The sequence below is a fragment of the Delphinapterus leucas genome, chromosome 13, assembly GCF_059928025.1.
Source record: "Delphinapterus leucas isolate spDelLeu-1000000601 "Yukka" chromosome 13, BTC_Dleu_Yukka2, whole genome shotgun sequence".
NCBI lineage: Eukaryota > Metazoa > Chordata > Mammalia > Artiodactyla > Monodontidae > Delphinapterus > Delphinapterus leucas.
In genome coordinates this window covers 11812477-11835250 of record NC_143141.1, presented here as the reverse complement: position 1 = coordinate 11835250, position 22774 = coordinate 11812477, and the positions used below count along the sequence as shown (strand labels likewise).

General features: G+C 49.9%; 1 protein-coding gene across 1 annotated transcript; it reads right to left on the bottom strand.

Moving 5' to 3' along the window:
• Positions 1-4831: 4831 nt before the first annotated feature.
• Positions 4832-5170, bottom strand: LOC149747681 (EP300-interacting inhibitor of differentiation 2-like). Its single transcript, XM_089894199.1, has one exon. The coding sequence runs from the start codon at positions 5168-5170 to the stop codon at positions 4832-4834; it is 339 nt and encodes a 112-aa protein (XP_089750325.1).
• Between the last annotated feature and the right edge of the window lie 17604 nt (positions 5171-22774).

Genomic DNA, 22774 nt, shown 5'->3' with positions numbered 1-22774 from the left:
ATAACCTACTTAGTCTATGGTATTTTGTTATAGCAGCTGAACAGACTAAGACACTTAACTTATCTCAGCATTTTCTTTCCAACTGACTATACATCTCTGCTCTTCAAATGCCCTGAGAAGCAGCTTTCCCATCCCGTTGATTCCCTCATTAATGGGTTGAATAAATGTGCTTAGTATATATATGAGGGTATGAGAGCCACGTTTCTAATGTTTTGAAAATGATGCTTTGATAGAGGAGATAAAAAGTGCTAGTTATATAAACCCAAAGCTACAAAATGTCAGTGTTGCAGAATATGTGTAAAAGACATAAACCACTTTTCCCCCGTATTTCTGTGTTTTAGCATATATTTCTCATGGAGGACTGTTCAAAAGGTGGGGAGAGAACATTACTGTCAATTCAAGACCAGCCATTTTCCTCTGCTCACTCACTTCCTGTTTTCTTTTAATAAGTTGTCTTTAAAAACATGAAGAATGTACTCTCCTACACTGTTGGTGGGAATGTAAACTGGAGCAACCGCCATGGAGAACAGTATGGAGGCTGCTTAAAAAACTAAAAATAGAGCTACCATGTGATTCAGCAATCCTACTCCTGGGGGCGTATATCCAGACAAAACTCTAATTTGGAAAAGATACACGGACCCCAATATTCATGACAGCACTGCTTACAGAAGCCAAGACGTGGAAGCCACCTAAGTGTCCACTGACAGAGGGATGGATAAAGAAGATGTGGTACATATATGCAATGGAATATTACCCAGCCATAAAAAAAAATGAAATAATGCCATCTGTAGCAATGTGGATGGACCTAGAGATGGTCATACTAAGTGAAGTAAGTCAGAAAGGGAAAGACATATCATATGGTATCACTCATATGTGGAACCTAATTTTTAAAAAATGATATAAATGAACATGTTTACAAAACAGAAACAGACTCATAGAAAACAAACGTATGGTTACCAAAGGCGAAAGGAGGGGAGGAGGGATAAATTGGGACATCGGGGTTGACATATGCACACTATTATATATAAAATAGATAGTCAACAAGCACATACTGTAGAGCACAGGGAACTATACGCAATATCTTGTAATAACGTATAATGGAAAAGGATCTGAAAAGAATAGGTATATAACTGAGTCACTTTGCTGTACACCTGTAACTAACACAACATTGTAAGTCAACTATATGTCAATAAAAAAACCAAACAAAAACAAAAAAACATGAAGAACGTGACCCAGCTGTGAGCCCTGGCTGGGCCCTGCCAAGGCCGTAATTGAGATGGGGGTGCGCTCTGCCAGGACACCTCCTCCACCACCTTCTGGGGTCCCAAACTAGATCTTGCGGTTTGCTTGTGGGGCAGGGGCGCCGGGCTGGGAGTGAGGAGGTGTGAGTCCTTCCATCTTCCATCAGTTAGGAGATGGAAGGTCTTAGCAGAGCTGCCGTGTGCAGCAATGCAGAGGTCGAGGCTCCCCAGTATTCTACACGTCCCTCTTCTCTGGGGTGGGTGCCCCCTGGAGGCGCCCCCGTTCTGCCCCAGATCTAGCTTTGTCTGCAGTTCACACCAAGGTTGCGCATAACTTCTTTTTATCACTGTGGGCCTTCGTTTCCCCCTAAGGGCCAAAATGGAAAGCTTACCTCCTTTATCTACCTCCTGGAGATGTGGAGACAAATGAGAGAAAGAAAACTTATGTGGAAAAAACTGAAAAACGTTACCCAAAAGCTGGAAATAAGGATAAAGGATGACTCCGTGTCCTTTCAATGTCCTACCAGAAAAACCTGCTTTGTAAGTATCATTACTCCAGATGGGAGAAATCGATGGGGGCTTCAGTTGTGGGGTCCTCATCACCGAGACCATCCTTTTATCTTTAGGGGGGTGGCGGCAGGAGGATAGGGGCTATAGCGATCTAGAATCGGTCTCCTTTTGCATTTCCTCGGGCCCAAAGTTGAACCAGGGTTCCGTTCTACGAACCTCTGAAAGTGGTTCTTCTTTGTCTAAAACCATTTACCGAACATTAAAAAAAATCACCTGTAAGGAAAATAAAACTGAGGGGACCTGGCTATACTCTCGGTCCTTGAGCTTAAGTTTCTGAGGCTGTCCAGATGGCGGGGGCTCTGGTAGAAGTTGGTTCTCCCAGGGGAGTTCGTTTGAGGCATGGATCCACTTTCCTGGCGGGGAAGGGCTGCAGCCCAGAGACGACAGGGCTGGACCAGGGGCGGGGCAGGGGCGGGGTTACTCCGTGAGTCCATGACAGACTCTGGCCTGAGAGCCGTCCGTCCTAAGGTTCAGGGGAATCATGGAACATGCTGTTTTGTGCAGACACCTTCTCTTTCTCAGTGTTGCAACTTTTAAGGGTATTTGTGTCCTGGGTCTCATTTAAAGTGCTCCTTTTTACAAGGTGCTTTTGTTAGGAGCAAAATCCACGGATGGTGTGTTTCTAACCTGCTGTGTTGTTCACCTCATGGAAAAATGGGCTTGTTTTGCATTATTGACTCAGTGGAAAATATTACCTTGGTGGGGATGGAGACGGGGTTACCATTTTAAGAAATTTTTTTTAATTAAAAATTTTTTTTGGCCGTGCCACACGCCACGTGGGATCGTAGTTCCCCAACCAGGGATCGAACCTGCGTCCCCTGCCTTGGAAGGGTGGAGTCTTAACCACTGGACCGCCAGGGGAGTCCCGGGGCTACCACTTTTGAAATAACTACCTAGGTTTACCTGTGCAGGTAGAATGCAGCATCTCCTATTAACCACAAATGGATTTTGAAAATTTACACAGAATGTGATAAATGCAATGGGGATGACTTCTCTCCCCTTCCCCATTCCTTCCTGGGACCTATATGTATGTATCTACCCTCCCACACCCCAACACACACAAGAGGACATTTTTGAAACACGACGCGATACTACAAAGAGGCTCTTTTAGCATAAAAGCACAGAGGAACCCTGCTCTGGTGAGTTTAATTTTGCAGTCTGATTGTCTTGTGGTTACTCTACCCTGAAGCTAGACCACAGTGAGGGCCTCAATCTCCCCACCCGACCACACCAAAGTAGGGGAAGGGGCCACGGGGAACAAAAGAAGAGCTCCCCCCCCCAGCACCCACGAGAGGGTGACCACAGGAGCCTGGCTTGGGGTGGGCAATGACTGCTTCCAACGCCCCCGTCCCTGTGGGTGCTGTAAGGGTTGGAACGTGTGGCCTGATGTGAAGTAAAGGATGGTCTTGTGCATCCATCTGGGCTCTGAGTGTGCTTGAATAGCTACCAGCAAAGTAAACCGTTGGAGATGGACGATTACCCTCTCCCGGCCAATTGGTGGCAGCATGCTTGGTGACATGGCTGGCCAGTCAGACATATTTCCACCAAATAGCCCTGCGAGGAGGGAATGTTGCTTTGACCTCGTTGTAGCACACTTGTCTCCCCCCCCTTCCTATGGTAGTTGGAAACCATCCTTTTGTGTCTGCTCCCCAAGTAAAGCAGCGAGCTCTGGGTCTGGCTCCTGGGGAGGGAGTTCTAGTCCCGGAGGTCATGATTCCCATGTTGCTGGGCAACGCGATACACTAGTCACGCTAAGTCAGTACAGCAGGCCTCGGAGGAAGACCTGGATGGAGCCTCGATGGAGAGAAGAATGTTCTCAACCTTGGCTCTAACAGGCAGGAGCACAGAGCTCCCCAAGGCCTCAATCAGGAAGACCGTGGGGCGGGACACCCTGGGGCCCCGGGCTCTCTGGAAGCTCCGCCTCCTTGGTCCAACTTGGTTACCTACCCAGACTGAGCAGGGGCTCGTGGCAGAGGGTGACTCAGGGGGAACAGCTTGGCGTAGAGGTGCACAACCACTGCCAGGAATGAAAGAGGGCGTGGGAGGGAAACACAGGCCCTGATGCCTTGGAGTGGGTTTTGAAATTGGTGGGTGAATTACTTGTTCGTCTTTTGAGGTGCGTCAGCTGACTCAAGCGGTCTTACAAAGCCAGCCCTGCCTCTTTCACTTCAACGGGCTCTTGGATTTTGTGGATGACCAGATCACAGTCTTCTAGGAGAATACTTCTGAGGTGGACTCAGTAAGACTCGAGTAGTATTCGGGGCGGGTGAGACGCGAGGGGGGAGGACTTGCCCTCTGGAAGCGCTCTGACCGCAGTAGTGCGCCCTCACTGCCCATCCCGGTGTCTCCGTGGCATCCTCGAGGCCAAGGCCCCTGGGGGAATGTTTGAGCTCTAACTGGAAGCATTTGCCTTTAACTCAGCCCTGAAGGGACTTAGAGAGAATCTAATTTTTTACCCTTTTTTTCCCCAGAAATTTCAGATATTCTTGAAAACATGGCATCATATACTATATATAATATGTACTTTCCTTGCCATATGAGATATCTCAGAAAACACAAAACCAATCCTACACTAAAAACTTCCGTTGACTCTGACGTGATGAAAACACATTTTCTGAAAACCTCAAGCCTTCCAGTCCTAATAGCTGTAATTCCTTATTCTTCTCATCACTATTTTCTAATTTCCTTCATCATCATGGGCTTTATCATGGGCAATTTTTCTTAATCAAGCTTCAAGTTTACAAAACTTTCCTTTACGCTTTAGCGGAGCAATTTGGAAGACATTGTCCACAACGCGAGGAAAAGAATCTAGACCAATCCAAACTCAAAGAATGTTAGAGGAGTCTTAGATGCTTTTGATTTTTTTCCCCAATTTTTTCCGATGCTTTTTCATGATAAGCTTCCTTTGTTTTCATCAGTGCTTTGCCTTATTCTCACATACTTTGATTTTTTTTTTTTAAATCAAGCTACCAGATTGATAGAACTGTCCTGAATGCAGAGGTTCTCTTGAAGCAGTTTTATCACTTGCTATTGATAAACTTATCACAACCAAGTTCTTCTATCAGAGGACTGGTAACTTCAGATGCAGTCAGAGCTGTTGTAAATGTTAAAATATCAAAATCCATCCTCTGAGGGTTCTCCTGATGTTTGGCATCAAATGCTACTTCCCTCGCTCTGCAGGCCTCCGCAAATTGCCTGCAGCCTCCTCCAGGCCCCTGGATTCTGCCTGGAGCAATCGGGTAATTAATTCCTAAGACGCTAAGTGGGTGATGGAGGCTGAGATTCTGCAATGCGGCCAGGCCTGGGCGGTTCAGGGACCTGGGCCTGGGCGTGTCCTCAGCACCCGCTGCCTCTGCCATCAGGCCTTCCCTGGCATCCTCAGGGTGCCTTGTGCAGGCTCTCGCCTGCTTCTGCCTCCTGGTACTTGCTGGATATTGCTGCTGCAGGCAGCTGGGCTCTCGGGGTCAGCTTGTCCCCTCCCAGAATAACTGGAATAAGAGGACAGCACGACTGTGGGTGTGCACATGCCCTAGCGCATCTCTGTAGACTTCTGTAACGTTTGCATGAGTGAGGACTTATCTATTACTTGAATATTTAATAAGTACATAAAAAGAAAACAATTGTATAAGAATAAAGGGAGAGAGAGTATGTAGCAGGCCCAGCAGAGGGTCGAGTTGCCCTTGGTGAGTCCCCTTCCAGAGCGGGCCTTGTGCGTCTGGGAAGGCTGCTCTACCTTGACTCAATGATGGAAACACCGGGCTCCTAGCTGCTGAGAATCTGATGCTCATTTTTAAAAAAATGTTTTTTTAATTTTTTGGTCACACCACGTGGCATATGGGATTTTAGTTCCCTGACCAGGGATCGAACCCACACCCCCTGCATTGGAAGCACAGAGTCTTAACCACTGGACCGCCAGGGAAGTCCCTGATGCTCATTTTTTTGCTGTGGCTGGTGCTGTCCTGGATCTGTCAGAGCCTGACTGCGGAGCTGGAGGAGGGTTATTCCTTAAGGCATCTCTGCCTCTCCTCCCGGACTCACCCACCTAACCAGGGTGGCCTCTCTGAGAACCCAAGGCAAGTGCTGGACCAGCTCCCATTGGAGAGGCAGTGCGTCTGCACAGCCGGCCTGACATCTTGGACCCATGGGTCTGGGTTAAGAGCTTGTGTCTCAGGGAAGTGCCTGCTCCTTGAGCAATGAGATCTGCCCTCTGCCCTCCTTCACCCAGGCATGTGGAGCCGGGAACCCCCAGAAACAGAAAGCAGGCTGGTGACGCTCAGGGTGAAGGTGGGACGGTCCTGGGCCACCAAAGGTGGCTGGAGCTGCAGGATGGCTGCTGCTGGCAGGGCTCCAGGCAACTGCAGAGTCACAGGGAGCCAAGAGCACAGGTGGGGGCCCTGAATGCCCAGCCGAGCAGGCTGAGGGACGCAAGGCATTTCCTGCACACGCTAGTCACTTCTGCTAAACCTGCCAACCTGCCGACGGCAACTCGTCAGCTTGCAGAGGGCACGTTACGGTTGGGTCCAGACTCTGGGAGACAGTGTCTGCCCATCCTCGCCTCCCTTTCTCCCTCTCCTCCGTTCTCTCTCTCCAGCCTAAGTTGCTGTTGCATCACAGGAGTCGTAGACACACTCGACTTTGTACTTAACAAAGTCTTGAGGGGCTCTGTTGATGTCTTGCCACACCGCTGGTGACTGGAGGGACAGGATCCTTTGGTGAGCTGCCACTCCAGCTTGGACTTGGCTCTGTGTTGATCCTGGGCATCTGGCCGGTTCCCGTGTTGACTTGACTAGGATGAGGCAGTCTGCTGCCACATTTCAGGGCGATGGGGTGGCCAAGAGCCTAGGATTTGGAGTCAGCCTGGCCTGTGCTCAAATTCTAGCTCTGCCATTTACCTGCCGGGTGACCATGGGCACTCAGGCTCTTTGTCGGTAAAAGGGGGGAATAGTAGAAGCCACGGTACGAAGTCACTGAGCACGGAAGGAGATCACTGTTGCAGAGCCTAGCTCAGTGCCAGACACGCAAGCACCCGGAGTCATCAGCTGTGATGAGGGTTTAGCGCGTTTAGGGACGGGGTGGATGTATTTCTGACTCACTCCTCTGGGGCAAAATTCCCTCTCAGTTTGCCCCCTTCCCTCCCATCCCTAGACATGGACTTTTCCTTGAAAACTTTGAAGGGTGTTTTTTTACTATTAGGGAATTGAGTCCGATGCACCAACAAACTTCTTTATTAAACCCAGCAAAGACAGATGTCATGGTGGCTGCTCAGTCATTCTGGGGTCATGTCCCCGCCTCCACAGGGGCGGGCGTGCAGGGGACCGGGAGTTAGAAGAGCCCTCTGGGGACTTCCCTGGCGGTCCAGCGGTTAGGACTCTGTGCTTCCACTGCAGGGGGCCCGGGTTCGATCCCTGCTCGGGGAACTAAGATCCCTCGTGGTGTGGCAGAAGAGTCCTTAGGCCGCTCAGGCCAGGAGGAGAGTTTCACTTGACCTTGTCAACCCGGGCAGGGGGTGGCAGGAGGCAGGAGGACTGTGTTAGGACCCATGTGACCTGGGCCTGCTGCCACCTCACTTGGTGGGGGTGGGGGGAGGCTTCCCTTTCCCTGGAAAGTTCTTTTCAAGTCTTAAGAGTGGAATGAAGACTCTCCACATGGTTCCCCTGTGCTGACTCACCTGTGGTTTTCATTCCCAAAACCTCCTCTGCGGTGTTTTGGTTCGGGGGGGGGTGGGGGCGGGGAGCCGTGTGGGCCCCGCTTCTCCCACGGCTGAGCTGGGCCCACCTCGCCCTTCACCTGACCTTGCAGGGTAACATCCTGGCGTGTGGTGTGCTGTTCCCTAGTGGCCGAGAAAAGAAATGGAGAGTGATGTGCTCTTTTGCATTATTTCGAACATTTTTAGTTCAATAAAAACAACCACAGCAGAACCAGCCTTCTGTGGAACACACCTTCTAGAAACACCTCGTGCTCTCCTGAACTCATCGCACCCAGATCCCATCTCTGGGCCCTGCTCTCACTCGGCTCTGGGACAGGCCTTCCCTGCCCCATGCATCCTCCCCAAGTCGCTGGCCACAGGGCTTGCTCCCCCGCTGGTCAGGGCGGGTGTTCTACATCTTCCTGTTTTTCTTTTTTTAATTGAAGTATGGTTGATTTAGATTGTGTTGGTTTCAGGTGTACAGCAAAGTGATTCAGTTACACATATATACACGTATTCTTTTCCATTATGGCTTATTACAGGATATTGAATATAGTTCCCTGTGCTCTACAGTAGGTCCTCATTGTTTATTTTATATATAGTATTGTGTATATGTTAATCCCAAACTCCTAATTTTTTCCTCCCTCCCCATTTTCCCCTTTGGTAACCATAAATTTGTTCTCTACGTCTATGAGTCTTTTTCTGTTCTTAAATAAGTTCATTTGTATCATATTTCAGATTCCACATATAAATGATACCATATAATATTTGTCTTTGTCTGACTTACTTCATTTAGTATGCTAATTTCTAGGTCCATCTATGTTGCTACAAATAGCATTATTTCATTCTTTTTCATGGCTGAGTAGTATTCCATTGTACATATGTGCCACATCTTCTTTATCCACTCCTCTGCCGATGGACACTTATGTTGCTTCCACGTCTTGGCTATTGTAAATAGTGCTGCTGTGAACATTGGGGTGCATTACATCTTCCTTTTTATTAGTTTATAGTAGATTGCCCCAATCAGATGGTGAACACCAAGGGCAGGGATTAAACCGTGAACTTTTCAAAAGATCTCTGTAAAAGCAAATAATACTCACTATAAATGAAAACCATTCAAACAGGAAAATGCAAGGAAGAACGTCCATTTCGGTTGAGATCCAGCCCCAGAGACAAGCACTGGCTATGCTCGTGCTGACAGCCCCCTGCTCACCTGTGCCAGGTGATGTCTGCACAGTCGTTGCACAGATGGGATCACACTAGCCATCACTGTGTGGGAACTGACCAGCACCACTCTTCTTTATTTCTTTCCTACTTTCCTGCCTTGACTCTGGGGCCACACGTCTAGTGTAATATTTTGCATGAAGTCGGTTTCTAAAGAACCTTGATTGATGGCCTCAACCATCAGTGATTCCACACACATTCCTTGAGAGTCAGAATGACAAGTGGTTAAGAACACAGCCTTGGTAACCAAACTGCCAGGGTTTGGAGCCTGACTATACCTGTCTGACCTGGGCAAGTAATATAAACTCTGTCTGACTCAGTTTCTTCATCTCTAAAATGGGGATTAATCATAGTGCCTACACCCTACGTCTATGCTAGTCCTCAGTTGTGTTTTAAACAGTGCCTGGCACATGGCAAACGTTTGGTGAGAATGATGCCGACTACCTGTTAACGTGTAAGCCCTGGGCATATGGGGAGCAGAGGCTCCAGCAGCTCTCACTCATGCAAACCCACAGAACAAGATTTCTAATCACGGTGATACTGAGGAAGGGCACTTAATCCAATCCCAGAGAGGCCGGAGAGCATCCTCTGCAAGGGTCCACATAGGGAATACATTTGTACCACATACACTGGGACACAGGTGGGATGAGACTGTCTGTGGCTGAAGGAGACCAGCTGGGTGGCCTCCTCCAGGCATCGTAGTCTCGGCCTTTGAGGCCTCCACTGGGGGGGCCTGGGGGTGGGCACATTCGGTGGGTAGCTCTGACGGCAGAGGCCGCACCCCAGCACCTTGGGCGGTGAGCTCTTTTAGGCCCTGACTTTCCTCTTCTCTTATTTTTGCATTCTTGACTTTAGTCCAGCAACCCCACCGAGCCTTTCCTCTCTCCTCCTGTGCTCTGCATCTTAGTGGCTGGTGATCCTGAGTCCGAGGGCCACCGTGAAAGCAACAAGGAGCTCAGCAGTTTATTTCTGTCCAACAAGGAAAGATCATGATTCCTTTTGTTTTCTGGTCCAGATACAAGAAAGGAGAGATGGGGAGAGGCCAGGCTATATGGTACTTTAATTATACCCAGACAAGATTTGTTAAAAAAGCTCACACCAGCCAGCCTTCCTGTGAGGCTGCTAAACAAATCACTCTCGGGGCTCACCCTTGGTCCTGGACACGATGAGGGGGTGTCTCTTTGCTCTGTTCCTACCGTGAGCCATCGAGGGTGAGTGACGGAGGGCTTCCTGAGGAGGGAGTGAGCCGGGATTCCATCTGTTTTTTCTTTTTTACATCTTCATTGGAGTATAATTGCTTTACAATGGTGTGTTAGTTTCTGCTTTATAACAAAGTGAGTCAGTTATATATATACATATGGTCCCATATCTCTTCCCTCTTGCGTCTCCCTCCCTCCATCTGGTTTCAAAAGCCCACCGTTTCGGTTACATGCTCTTGTTCTGTTGGCTCCTAATGGATGGAACCATCACACACGTCCATGCTTAAGTGAGCTGCAGCGTAGTTCCCAGGACCACATGATCAATGTGTATATTTAGCAGTGGGACACATGGTTTAAGGTTCTACAAAATTCGCCTTCATTGTATTGCTTCTGGGGTGATAGGGAGGGAGGTTGCATGAAGGGAAGACGGTGGAATTCAACGTAAGCAGGTTACCTGAGTGGAGCGGGAGACCTGGGCCAGATATACCTGAGGGAGTAAACAAGGGAAGGGGTAGCTTCTGAATCCACGGTGAACTGGTCAAATGGCCTCAGCCAAGTCCTTCAACCTCCTTAGCTTCTCCTTCTTCTTCTTTTAAATGAGCAACAGTGAAAGGTGTTCCAGATGCTTGTAGGTGTCTCTCCTTGGTCAAGTGCATCTGGAAAACAATGACTTTTCCATCTTTTCTCTCTTTTTTTTTTTTTTTAAGAAGATGTTGGGGGTAGGAGTTTATTAATTAATTTATTTATTTTGGCTGTGTTGGGTCTTCGTTTCTGTGCGAGGGCTTTCTCTAGTTGTGGCAAGCGGGGGCCACTCTTCATCGCGCTGCGCGGGCCCCTCACTATCGCGGCCTCCCTTGTTGCGGAGCACAGGCTCCAGCCTCAGTAGTTGTGGCTCACGGGTCCAGTTGCTCCGCGGCATGTGGGATCCTCCCGGACCAGGGCTCGAACCCGTGTCCCCTGCATTGGCAGGCAGATTTTCAACCACTGTGCCACCAGGGAAGCCCCATCTTTTCTCTTACAAAACTTGTTAGCATATTACAGGCCGTGCAAATACCTGCGGGAAGAGGACTCCTCAGGGTGTTCAGTGAGCATTTCCCTCGACTTTTGACCACAAAACCCTCTTTGTGTGGTGATGGTGGTGATGAGGAGAAATATTGGGAAATGCTTGTCTAGGGGTCCTTCCTGCTCTCAAACTCGATGTGAAAATCGTTGCCTGCACAGTGCACATTAGTGGTACGGCCGAGCGTGCCTCTGCTCACATCTGCTTTAGGAAGGAAAGCCTGGGCAGCATCTTGTAGCTCAGTGTCCCTACCAGCCTCCCAGAGCGTGGCATCCGGAGACGCTCCAGTCCCAAACCCAGCACCTGAAGTCCTTCCAGGTCCCTGGTGAGGACCTACTATCATCTCCTCCGTCCCCGAGACTTGCAGGCCCAGCGACCCTTGGGCCTCTACCTCTGCTCCCCACACCCCTGTGTCCTCCCTGCCCAGCTCCCTAGAGCTGTCCTTGCAGGCCCCGCCCTCCTCTGCCCTCCCCCTGGAGCTGTCATTGGCTGACCCCAGTCTCTCCCTGCCCTCCGCCCCGCCCCCTGCTCCGCCCCCAGCCCTGCTCTGAGCGCCAGTCCTTCCTTCTTCTCCATCCCGCTTCCTCAGCCTGAAGCGGAAACTCCTACCTGAAATCATTAATGACTACATCTTTAGGCTTATTGTTACTTTGCCTTAAAAAAAGTTTTTTCAAAAAAAAAATCAAAATAACTTGCATTTACATAGGATTTTCACCATTTTATCATAGGTACCAAGCCTTCACCATGATCTCATGTCATTGTCTCAAATCCTCAAGTTAGGAAGGACAGTGATTAGAGATGCAGCCCACAGAGCAGAAGAGCTCTAGGGCGTATGTCACCTTGTCCTGGCGGCGGCAGAAGTCCCGAGGGCCCCTCCTTCAGGCCCCCTGCACCTCGGTGGCCTGGCCGACTCTGTAGACCTGAGCGCCAGGCCAGCTGGAAGGCTACCCCTGCCCGTGGGCTCCCCTGTGTATTGGGGGCCGATTCCCAGGCTGGCCACACGGAGCCACGTCCTCTGTTCCAGAGGCTGGGGAGTGCGGATGTGAAACGTCCTTCCGGGGGGTGCTTGGCCACCTCATCGGGAGCACGGGTGTTGTCAGGATGTTTGGAGTGTGCAGGATTCTGAAACCAAGTTCTCTGGCCTATATTGGAGAAGCACATTTTATTATCTAAACATTTGCAGGGGGAGTGAAGGAAGCCAGATGGGAGATGCCCAGGGGCATGTGGGTGATTATGCAGGGTCACGTGCAGCCACAACAGAGACTGGCCTTCAGTGCTGCTTCCGTCCTAAGCAGGGAACTCGCACTGGCCAGTCCTGCTGGCTGCACCCCGGGGGGGGGGGGGTGGCCCATCCTTGTGGCCTCCTCTCCGTTGCAGCCGGTACAGCCTTGGAAAGCACCCCTTCCCGCCCACCGCACAGCGCTCCAGGTGGAACTGCCCCTTGGTCAGAGCTGTCGTGGGACAGGGAAGCTGTGGCCATGGTCACGCTCCACGCTGGGGTCCATGAGTGTCTTCAGCACCTTCACGTATCCTGTGGCTTATACCTGACACCTTTCTTAAAAAAAAAAAAAAAGTCCCCAATGTAAACAATTATATAACCTTCTCCTGCATCTCATTACAGCATCAAAAACATCCTGAAAGACACAGAAAACACTGGATGCTTTAAGTCAGACGTACTGAGACGCTTTGTTGTCAGTTTCAAGCGTTGCTCCCCATCCTTTGCTGCTCGGCCTGAGCCCCGTCTGCTTCCTTCTTGGAAACAGGGACAAGAGGCCGGCGCCGCAGGTCAAGCCCATCTCTGCAGGGCCGAGGCAGACCAGGGCAGTATCTAACTGAAGTGCCATGTAGAAAATTTTCCTCTTATTCCAAACTTGCACTGTTAGCGATGGAAAATGTTTTTCTTGTCATTTTTGGTGGAAATTTCAATAGCTTTTTTAAATTCGAAAGACAACGTATAGAAAATAATGAAGGCACATAGGAGAAAATAGAAATGAACTCCAATCTCACCATGCAGAGATAGCCACTCTTGACATTTTGTTATATTTCTTTCCAGTTATATGTTTATACACATATATGTATGATTTATTGTAGTTTCGGTATTCATTGTGTATATAATTGTGTGTAACTATAGCTTTCCACTTAACATTAGAGCATAACCAAGTTTCCACATTGTTAAACAGCCTTGAAAAACACCGTCTTGGACTTGCTGCTGTGTTTTTTCCATCTTATGGATGTACCATAATTTATTTAACCATTCCCATATGATGGGACAAATACACCAGTGCCAGCTTTTTACAACTATATATAAAACTTCGGTGAACATCTTTGCAAATCAGTCCAAGTTTGGAAAGAGACATCAAGATTTGACTGGTTACTTAAAGAGCCCTAGGCGCAAAAGGGGGAAGAAAATGCATGAATACTAAGAATTGACCTTGTGTCCCAACCTGTGGAAACAACAGTTAAGAGTACGATGCTGGGGAAGGAGCTCTTTTCTAGAACATACCACACACTTTCTTGGCTTCATTAAGTTTTCACTAAAAGCTTTATTATTTTCACCTGTAGGACAACCAGGTTTTAAAGATTTTGTGTATCCAGGTAAAAGTCATAAAAGTCGCCCAAGTTGTGATAAGCAGTCATGGCCAGTGGGCATGCAGCCCCCGGACAGCAGCTGTTACTGCTCCTGGCTTTTCCTTGTTTCTGGTCACCAACCAGCATGTCCTAGGAACTCTGGGGCCAGGCTGGATACTCCCCTCTGTGGAGTGTCAAAGTTGTCACTTTACACATCATTCTAAGTCTGTAGACTCCTAAGGAGGCAGCCTTGAGGGTGTCTAGAGAAAGGGTCTTGGCCTTCTGAAGTGATTTGTGTCTTTCGTTGAGGTTCAGAGGACTTTTTTTCCTGCTAACGCCTAGGTTCGGAGCCTCAGGGGTGACATAGATTCTGAGTGCTGCAGAAGCAGAACATTTTGACTCTCAAATTCAAGGTTGTTTCTTTTCAATACCCATAAAAAAGATTTGTAGAAATGTCCTAGCTAAAACGATGAGGCGTGCAGCCAGCCGTACACCAGCCAGCACCCGTGATGCTGATGTGAGGTGCCGGAGGGCGCCCAGAGAGGCTGTCCAAAGACGCCCTCCGGGGCAGAAGCCCCCCTGGACTTACCCCACCCCACCTTCTCCCCGAGATGCCCGGTGCCGAGGACCGCTCTGTGGCAGAGGGTCAAGCGTTAGACCCTCCGGATTCTTTTTCTCTAGGGCACTGGCCTCGGCCAGGTGCAGCTGGAAGGTGAGACACTGTGCGTGTGTCAGTGACTGCAGAACAGCGGGCTGCAGTGTCTGACGTTCACGGGTGGAACTGGGCCTCCAACCGCCCACCCGGCCCTGCACACGTTACATAACCTCACTCTGCTTCAGCCTCTTCATCCATAAAATGGGCCAAACCTCCAACCTCTTAAGCTGGTTGTGATCCTATGTTGAAATATAGGAAATGTAGTGGAAAAGCTTAGAAGGTCCTGGCTGAATGTCACCTTTCTTGTACCTCATCCCACAGAGCAGTCAACAGAGGTGCAGAGGCAACAAGCTAGGACCAGCCGGGCGTGGGGGAGGTTCGAATGGCGGGGGGTTCCCAGTTCGCGGAGAGATCTTTGGGGGAGGTGTTTCCCTGAGCAGAGTCACATTTCCTTGTGCCCTGAGCTGATGCTCCCATGACAGGCGTGAGCGGGGCAGCTCCTGCAGGTGCGGGTTTGGACACCCAGCCCCTCTTCACCCCGGGGCCCCCAGGCAGCCCGTTCATATTCCTGCCCTTTGTGTCTTCTCTGAGTTTCAGCTGCTGCCTTGTCCGCGAGGTCCTGAACACCGTGCTTATGGGTCAGCTTTCAGGGAGTGGGGGTGGTCCCCAGGGCCTGGGCAGGCTGGGGAATCGCAGGGGACCCAGGCAGATACAGGCACAGCAGGGCAGGAGGGTGGAGGGTCTAGGGGCCCAAGGCACTGGGCCGAGGGCAGGTGGAGGTGGGGCTGTCCCCTCATCTGTCCCTGCTGTGACCTCCAGGCTCTTGCCAAGCCCGAGAGGGAGACTCTGATGGGTCGGATGGTCCCAGTTCCCCGCCACCTCCCCGGGGAAGTGCTGGGGAACAGGCAACCTCACAGCCCACCGAGCTTACCGTCCAGCCCAAGCAAGGCAGTCTTTGGCTTGGGGCCCAGGCCCAGTTCCCTCCAGGTGCGACCACGTGCCCTGAGCTGCGTGACACAGAGCGTGACAACTTCCACACTGGCCACCTCTTCCTGGAGGGCTCTGGGGCCTGGCTGGCCCGCTGCTCTCACGGGCAGCTGGGCTCGTGGCACATACATAGCCCAGCGAGCCAGGAAAGGACCCTGACTTGTGCCTGGTATGTGCCAGACCCTCTGCTCGTGGGAGTTCCGAGTCCCAGACTGAGTTAGAGCTTCCTGACCCGGCTTTCCAGAATGGGGTACGTGTTGTGCTGAATTATTTTTTTAAAGACCAAAAAAAAAAAAAGAAAAGCAAAGATCTTTCTCAGGGTGTAAGTCAGTCTTCACAGCTATTCCTGGTGCGTAGGGGAGTGAACTTTCTTAACGTTTTCTTGAAGTTTCTTAAAGGAAATCTCTCACCAGTTCTCTCGGGTGTGGCACTTAGCTGCTGGGAACAGACACGGTTTATCTTGCAGAGAAACTGTTTTGCAAGAGGTTTCCCACAATTATGGTCTGAGGGAGGGTCCTTGCTAGCTTTTCTTAGTCACTTGGGCTTAAGGGAAAGGTGGGTGTTTTTTTTTGGCTGTTCTTTTTTTCTTTTTCTTTTTTTTTTTTAAATCTGAAAGCAAGAGCGATCTGGGAGCAGGCCACATGAGTAATTACCCTGAATTAGGGAGACAAAAGGACCGCTGATCGGCATTTCTGTGCCCCTGCAGGTGGGTGATGGCTTTGGGTGGAATGTCACAAACTACTCAGACTAGGGGGTGAGTCAGAAATCCTTGGGTCACTTGTGGTTTTCTTCATGGTTTTGGTGTGACTATTAACTTGTTTTTACTTAACAAGAAAAACAGGTGTTTGGGTGTCTGTTTGAAATACTGCTGCCCCACTCTTAGCAGCTTACTGTAGTCCCATGGCTACCCCAGGTTGGTTGACACCAAATAGATAAGTGAGAGCCAGGGCCGGCCTCCATGGGCACCAACAATGAACCTTAAACCCCAGATCCTGTGATGCTCGTGAAGAGGGAAGGGGAACCTGGAGCAACCAGTCATTCTGAGGCAGGAGATAGATGGGCCTCAGGCTGAACTGCTGGAGTTTCTCCCCTGTGGACAGATACTCCAAAATAGCAGGAGCAGGAGAGGAGCTGAGCCCCGCCCAGATGAGAGATAAAAGACCGCATATTCCTCATTCTTGAGATCAAGGAGACCTTCCCGACTACACATGCGCAGAAAGGCTCCTTGAAGGTCAAAAACGGAGGGGCCGCCACCCCATAGTAGGTGATGTCAACCTACCCATAGGCCTCTTCGCTAGAATCCATCTTGGCTGAGAGATGTGCACGCACACAGGGGAGGACCCTGAGATAAACCAAATACGGACTCAGAACCAGGCAAAGCAAGATAATTGGCCAAAGGAAACCGGAAGAAATGCCCCATAATAGTGATTCAAACTACCACGGAGGCGAGACTCTCTCTCTGAGCCCGCCTGTGTGTCTATCCACACGTACCTTTTTCCCTCCTAATAAACACTTTGCTTGTTTCACTACTTTCTGTCTCTCTGTGGAAATTCATTTCTACACAGCTGACGGGCCAGGGCCTTGTCACTGGCCACTGGTCCCTGGTGGTCTAGAGGCGAGGATTCAGCGCTCTCACTGCCGCGGCCTGACCTCAATCTCTGGTGGGAACCGAAATCCTGCTTCAAGCCGCTGCAGGCCGAGGCCACCTGAGGTCAGTGTGAGGAGTTTAAAGTGCTCACTGTTGGGCACTCACAGACCACTCTGGAGTGAACGCCCCCTTTGGAAGTGAGCGTGTGTGCTCTGATCTGGCTTTGATGCTCTACCTGCCGCCTGCATGAGCTAAGGGCTCTCACCTTGACCTCTGTTGCTTTTTGGATGGAAATAATAGTAGCACATTTGTCCAAATGCTGCTTTGGGCTTTCTTTCCACCTGGCCAGACGCTGTGGCTTTTCCATGCCCACTAATGTCCACACGCATGTGCTCTGTGTCATGGGTACCAGGAGACTCCCCACAAGCCCTCATGCCCTGCCCCGTTCCCTGGCTACAGAAGCCAACAGTTTCCCTCAGGTCCTCAGGCCTGAAAGGATGAGTTTCAGGCTTTCCTGCTGAGACCTTTAGAAATGAGAACATTTGGCTCCTATCAAGTCTGTTCTGTTCACAGGGATGAAGGGGGAGGGAGACACCAGCTTGGACCCTCTGCCTCGGGACTGGAGGTGGCTGGAATCTGCCAGAAAAACAGACCAGGAGTCTTTTTCACCAGGAGCTAAAGGTGGCCCCAATTGTCCTTTTACCCCATCCTCATGCCCCTGTCTTATAGCTGTGTCTGTGACCCTTAGACGTGGAGTTCTGCAGGGTTGGGGTTTTAATCTGCAGCTTGGAGCAGGGGGGTTTGGCTGCCAAATTGTCACAGCCCAGTGTGTACCTTCCCACAAAGCCAGGCCCCAAGCTTTGGGGACCCCTCGAAATCATGGACTTTTCTGTCGATGGCTGGGAGCTCCAAAGATTTGCTGTCTCGCCACGTCCCTGCAGCTGGCAGGAAGAATCAGGGCAGCTGGTGAGTCAGAGACCTGGGGTGTTAGAAATGAATGTCATTTCCGAGGGAGATGGTCGGTGCAGCATCGTACCTGCTGCTCTCGGGGACGTGCCGGTGGTGCAGCTGGGAGAAACAGCTGCGGCCAGTCACCTTTGTACTCTTTCCTGCTGTGTCCCCAGTCCTTGAATACGCCTGGTGTGTAGCAGTTGGATGACTCCATTCTCTTCTCTTGGGGAGGTAAGAGGCGGTACAGGGTGGGACGCTAAGCGCATCACCAGTCACTGTCAAGTCCACCGTTTACCTTCTCTTCCCATATGTAATTACTGGGGGGACATGGGATGGTGTAAGCAAGAGGGCTCTTGCCAATGAATGAGCACAGCAGATAGGGGTTCCTGGGCCCTCTTCCTGCCCTTGCCGGGGGTGGAATTCCTGTGGGAAGCAGAGAGGGAGCTGGGCAATGGTGGGGGGAATCTGGCTTGTGGATAAAGTGATGTTCTCTCCAGCTCCTCCTTGCCAGAAGGTAGAACTCCATCAGGATGAAGCCCAGGACCAGCCAGAAGCAGCAAATGAGAGATTCCTTCCATCTCTGAAATTCCTACACTCAGGGAACAACTGTCCCCACAAAGCCTGTGGTCAAGAGGCCCGGGGGGTGGCTCATCCCCCCAGCCAAGGAAGCCAGAACGAGCTACTGTGCAAAAGGCTTTTGGAAAGATCTGAGATTTCCCAGGTGCCGGGAACCCCATAGACTTGAAGCTGTGTATGAGGCTGGTGGGTGAGACATCTGTCCCGCCGGCCACACTGATCTAGTGCAGAGATGGCTCTGCTAGCCTTCTGGTCACCCAGGGGCATTTGTTATGCCAGTGGGGACCATGAAAACCCTGGAACCCAAAGTTGCCATGTCAGAGGTGGACAAGGGTCTTAAAATGCACAGGAGCTGCTCCTAAGATTTTCTTTGATTTGATCAGCATTGATGGAGCATCGATAATACAAAGGGAACTGTACCAGGTTCCAAAGGATGTAGCTATTGCTGGTAACAGATGAGCTGAAATGTCCAAACAGTAGCTGCTGTTGCACTCCCCGGAACCCAAAGGTGTTCTTAGGGAAACGGGGGGGAAGTGGTCCTTACAAACTGCCAGTATTTTTAAAATCCAGGACTTCCCTGGTGGCGCAGTGGTTAAGAATCCGCCCGCCAATGCAGGGGACACGGGTTCGAGACCTCGTCTGGGAAGATCCCACATGCCGCGGAGCAACTAGGCCCATGAGCCACAACTGCTGAGCCTGTGCTCTAGAGTCCTCGAGCCACAACTGCTGAGCCCGTGTGCCACAACTACTGAAGCCCGTGCACCTAGAGCCTGTGCTCCGCAACAAGAGAAGCCACCACAATGAGAAGCCCACGCACTGCAACAAAGAGAAGCCCCCGCTCGCTGCAACTAGAGAAGCCTGCGTGCAACAACGAAGACCCAGTGCAGCCAAAAATAAATAAATAAATAAATAAATAAATTTATTTAAAAAACCCAGATCCAATCATGGTTTTTGTTTTTCCATCTGGCAGCAGCTCTGGGAACACAATTACCCCAACCAACTCACTTGCCGCTTACCTGCCCAGCCTGACCTTCCCATCTAAGACCAGGCTTGAGCACAAAGTGTGGAGGGTTGGTGCCCAGAAGAGGGGCTAGGAGGAGAGGAGCCCCCGCAAAGCAGCCTGGTGCCCCCCTTCCCCTCTGTCTTACTGGTTTCCAAGAAAATCAGGGTGTGTCTGGGCGAGCTTTGCTATGTGTGTTCCATGAACCCTCTCCTCCTGGGGCTGGGCAGTGCTGTCCCTTTACTCTCCCACCATGACCAATGACCTCCATCTTCCTCCATAGTCAACGCTCTACCAAGATGAGTTCTCATTTTCTGCAAAGCAGTGTGGTCAGGGGAGAGATGAGCCAGGCCTGGCCTGTCCTCAGAGAGAAAGGAGTCCAGTGAGTCCCATGCAGGCTCTCCCAGTTCAAGCCAATGCTCCCTTTCTGAGTGGCTGGGAGGCTTTGAGTTGTAGACACGTGTGAAGCATTCTTTATTATTTGGGCCTCTCTTATGAACATCGCTGAGGTCAGAGTGAGCTGTGAAAGCAACTTTAACACAAATGCCTTGGAGAGAATCGTGGAGCAATTGCACCTAAAATCCTTTTATTTTTAAATTTTTGACCACACTGCCTGGCATGTGGGATCTTAGTTCCCCGACCAGGGATCGAACCCGGGCCCCCTGCAGTGGAAGCGTGGAGTCTTAACCACTGGACCACTGGGGAAGTCCCCTAAAATCCTTTAATATACTGTCTAGGTGGGGATTTTTTTCTTCTGTTCTCAAGGTCACCTTGAGGGGAGGAAGCTTCCTCTCCCCTTCCCTGGAGGGTTGGGTTGAACACTTTGTTTTTCTCCACTCAACTTGCTGACCTGCCCCCAGAGAGGAGCTGTGTCACGTCTGACTGGGGAGACTGGTCAGAGCCTGACACACGTTGGGCCACATTTGCAAGGAATGTGGCCACCATGTTGTTTTTGCTAACGGTCTCTCTTTCTCGCCCCATCTGAGTCTCACCCACTGGGAAGAACAGCCAGGGCCACTCTGTTTTCTTTCTGGAGAATTTGCGCAACTGGGGGAGAACTGGTCTCTCTTGACAGCCATTTCTCTCCTGTCATCTGTGGGACTTCGTGGCCAATACTTAGCAGACCCAACTCTCCCCTCTGGCAGTTCCAAGGGCTTCACCTGGGCAGTGATACTGGGAGTCTCCAGTTTGGTCTCTGGGACCAACCAGGTTCCCTAATCCAGCCTTTTCACAGAGCTATGAACTTTGTGAGTTTGGGGTCATTTAGTCTTTATTTGCATCAAGATTCTTTCATGGAAATTCAAGTTTTCTTGAGCACTGACTACCCACAAATACTCTTAGAAGTGACAACACTCATTAATGAGTTTGCCCTCCATGTCCTTGTTGTAGTGACATCTCATGAGCTACATTGGCCTCATTGTCCAGTCTTTGCTCCACGATGTCTGGGGCCTCAGCTGGGGAGACACAGAGGCTGAGACCAGGAATCATCTTGCCTGTGTTTGTGACGACTGATGCTGGCCATTAGCTGGGACTTAAGCTGGTGCTATCGGCCAGAACACCTACACATGGCCTGAGTTTTCTCTCAGCATGGTGGCCTCAGAGAGGTCATACTTCTTACAGTAAGTCCCCTACATACGAACAAGTTCCGTTCCGAGAGCATGTTCGTAAGTCCAATTTGTTCATAAGTCCAGCAAAGTTAGCCTACGTACCCAATTAACACAATCAGCCATATAGAACCATACTGTAATAGGTTTATAATACTTTTCACACAAATAATAAATAAAAACCAAGCAAACACAAAAAATAAAGAAGACATCTTTAATCTTACAGTACAGTCTCTTGAAAAGTCCAATAGCTGGCATACCGGGGCTAGCATCGAGGGAACAGGCAAGAAGAGTTACTGACTGGAGGAGGGAGAGGAGGTGGGAGATGGTAGAGCTGAAGGATCGCCAGCAATAGGAGACAGAGGACAAGCTGAAATTTCACTCACGCCTGACGTGATTGGGCATGCCAACTCACGTTTGCATCTTTGAAAGTTCGCAACTTGAAGGTTCGTATGTAGGGGACTTATTGAACATGAATCTCTAGATTCCAACTACAAGGTGGAAACTGCCTCAACTTGTATTACCTAGCTTTGGAAACCAGGTGTGACGCTTTTGCTACACTCCTGAATGCAAGCAAGTTCCAAGCTTGTCTGGATCAGTTAGATCCCACCCCTTGGTGAAGAGTGTCAGGTTCTGGGAGAGCAGGTGGGATCAGAGGTGTTCTTGTGACCACCTTTGGAAACAGAGTCTACCACAGAACAATCAGGAGATGCACATTACAGATGCTTCCTCCTTTGTCTGTCCTGTTCTACCGGTGGACACAAGGTAGAGAACAGTAAAAGCTGGCGGGAGTGTTCTCAGGAACCGTCAGTCATGGAAAAAGTGGTGGGTTTCTCATATATTTGACCAGGAAATACCTGTGGAAGGCAGGGGACTCAGGGACCCTCACTTTGGAACACTCCTTGCTGGCTACACACCCTGATCTGGACTCTTGAATCTCAGCTCTTGCAACGTGCAGCTAACATTCGTCCCCTTGTCATTTTGGGCTAAAAATACTGCCGTGAAGGGGTGGTGATAGGTTTCTATCGAAGTGCTTTGTGCAGAGCCTGCAACTTAGTACATGTTCAATAAACAAGGCTGTGATTACCATCGCCTGACTTTCTCATAATCTTTACTGAGGGTCCCACACAGGGGACTAACGTGTCCCTTCTCTTCTTCAGAGCTATCAAGATGGTCTACGTACAGGAAGGAGGTTTCTACCTGACTACCGCACTAAGGGTTTAAAAAGTCGACCCTCACCCTTTCCAACTCAAGTTCCTATGAGGCAAGGAGGTTTGGGATAATAACTTGGATATTATAGCATTTGTTCAAATAGATAGGAAACTGCCTTATTATAGTATTGAAGTATAGTTGATTTACAACGCTGTAAATCACTGTACAGCAAGGTGATTCAGTTATAGATATATATTATATATATATTTTTTCAGATCTTTTCCATCGTAGTTTATTACAAGATATTGAGTATAGCTCCCTGTGCTGCACAGTAGGACCTTGTCGTTTATCTAGTTTATATATAGTATTGTGTATCTGCTAATCCCAAACCCCTAATTTATCTCTCCCCTCCTTTCCCCTTCAGTAGCCATAAATTTGTTTTCTCTGTCTGCCAGCTTGAATGCCAACATCAAATAAGCAGATGGTCCCGGCAATGTTTGCAGCCATTAAAAATCATGTTTTCCAAGAATATGTAATGACAGAGGGAAATATGATCTAACGTTAAGTGAATTGCTTCAATATTCAAAACTGTGTACCCAGGATGGTCTGGTGAGTCAGCTGTAATAACCACAGGCAGGAGGAAGGGTCAGCCAAACCCTGCTTATTCATTCTCACGAATGGGGAGATGGTGGGGGAGGCCCCAGCAGAAGGCG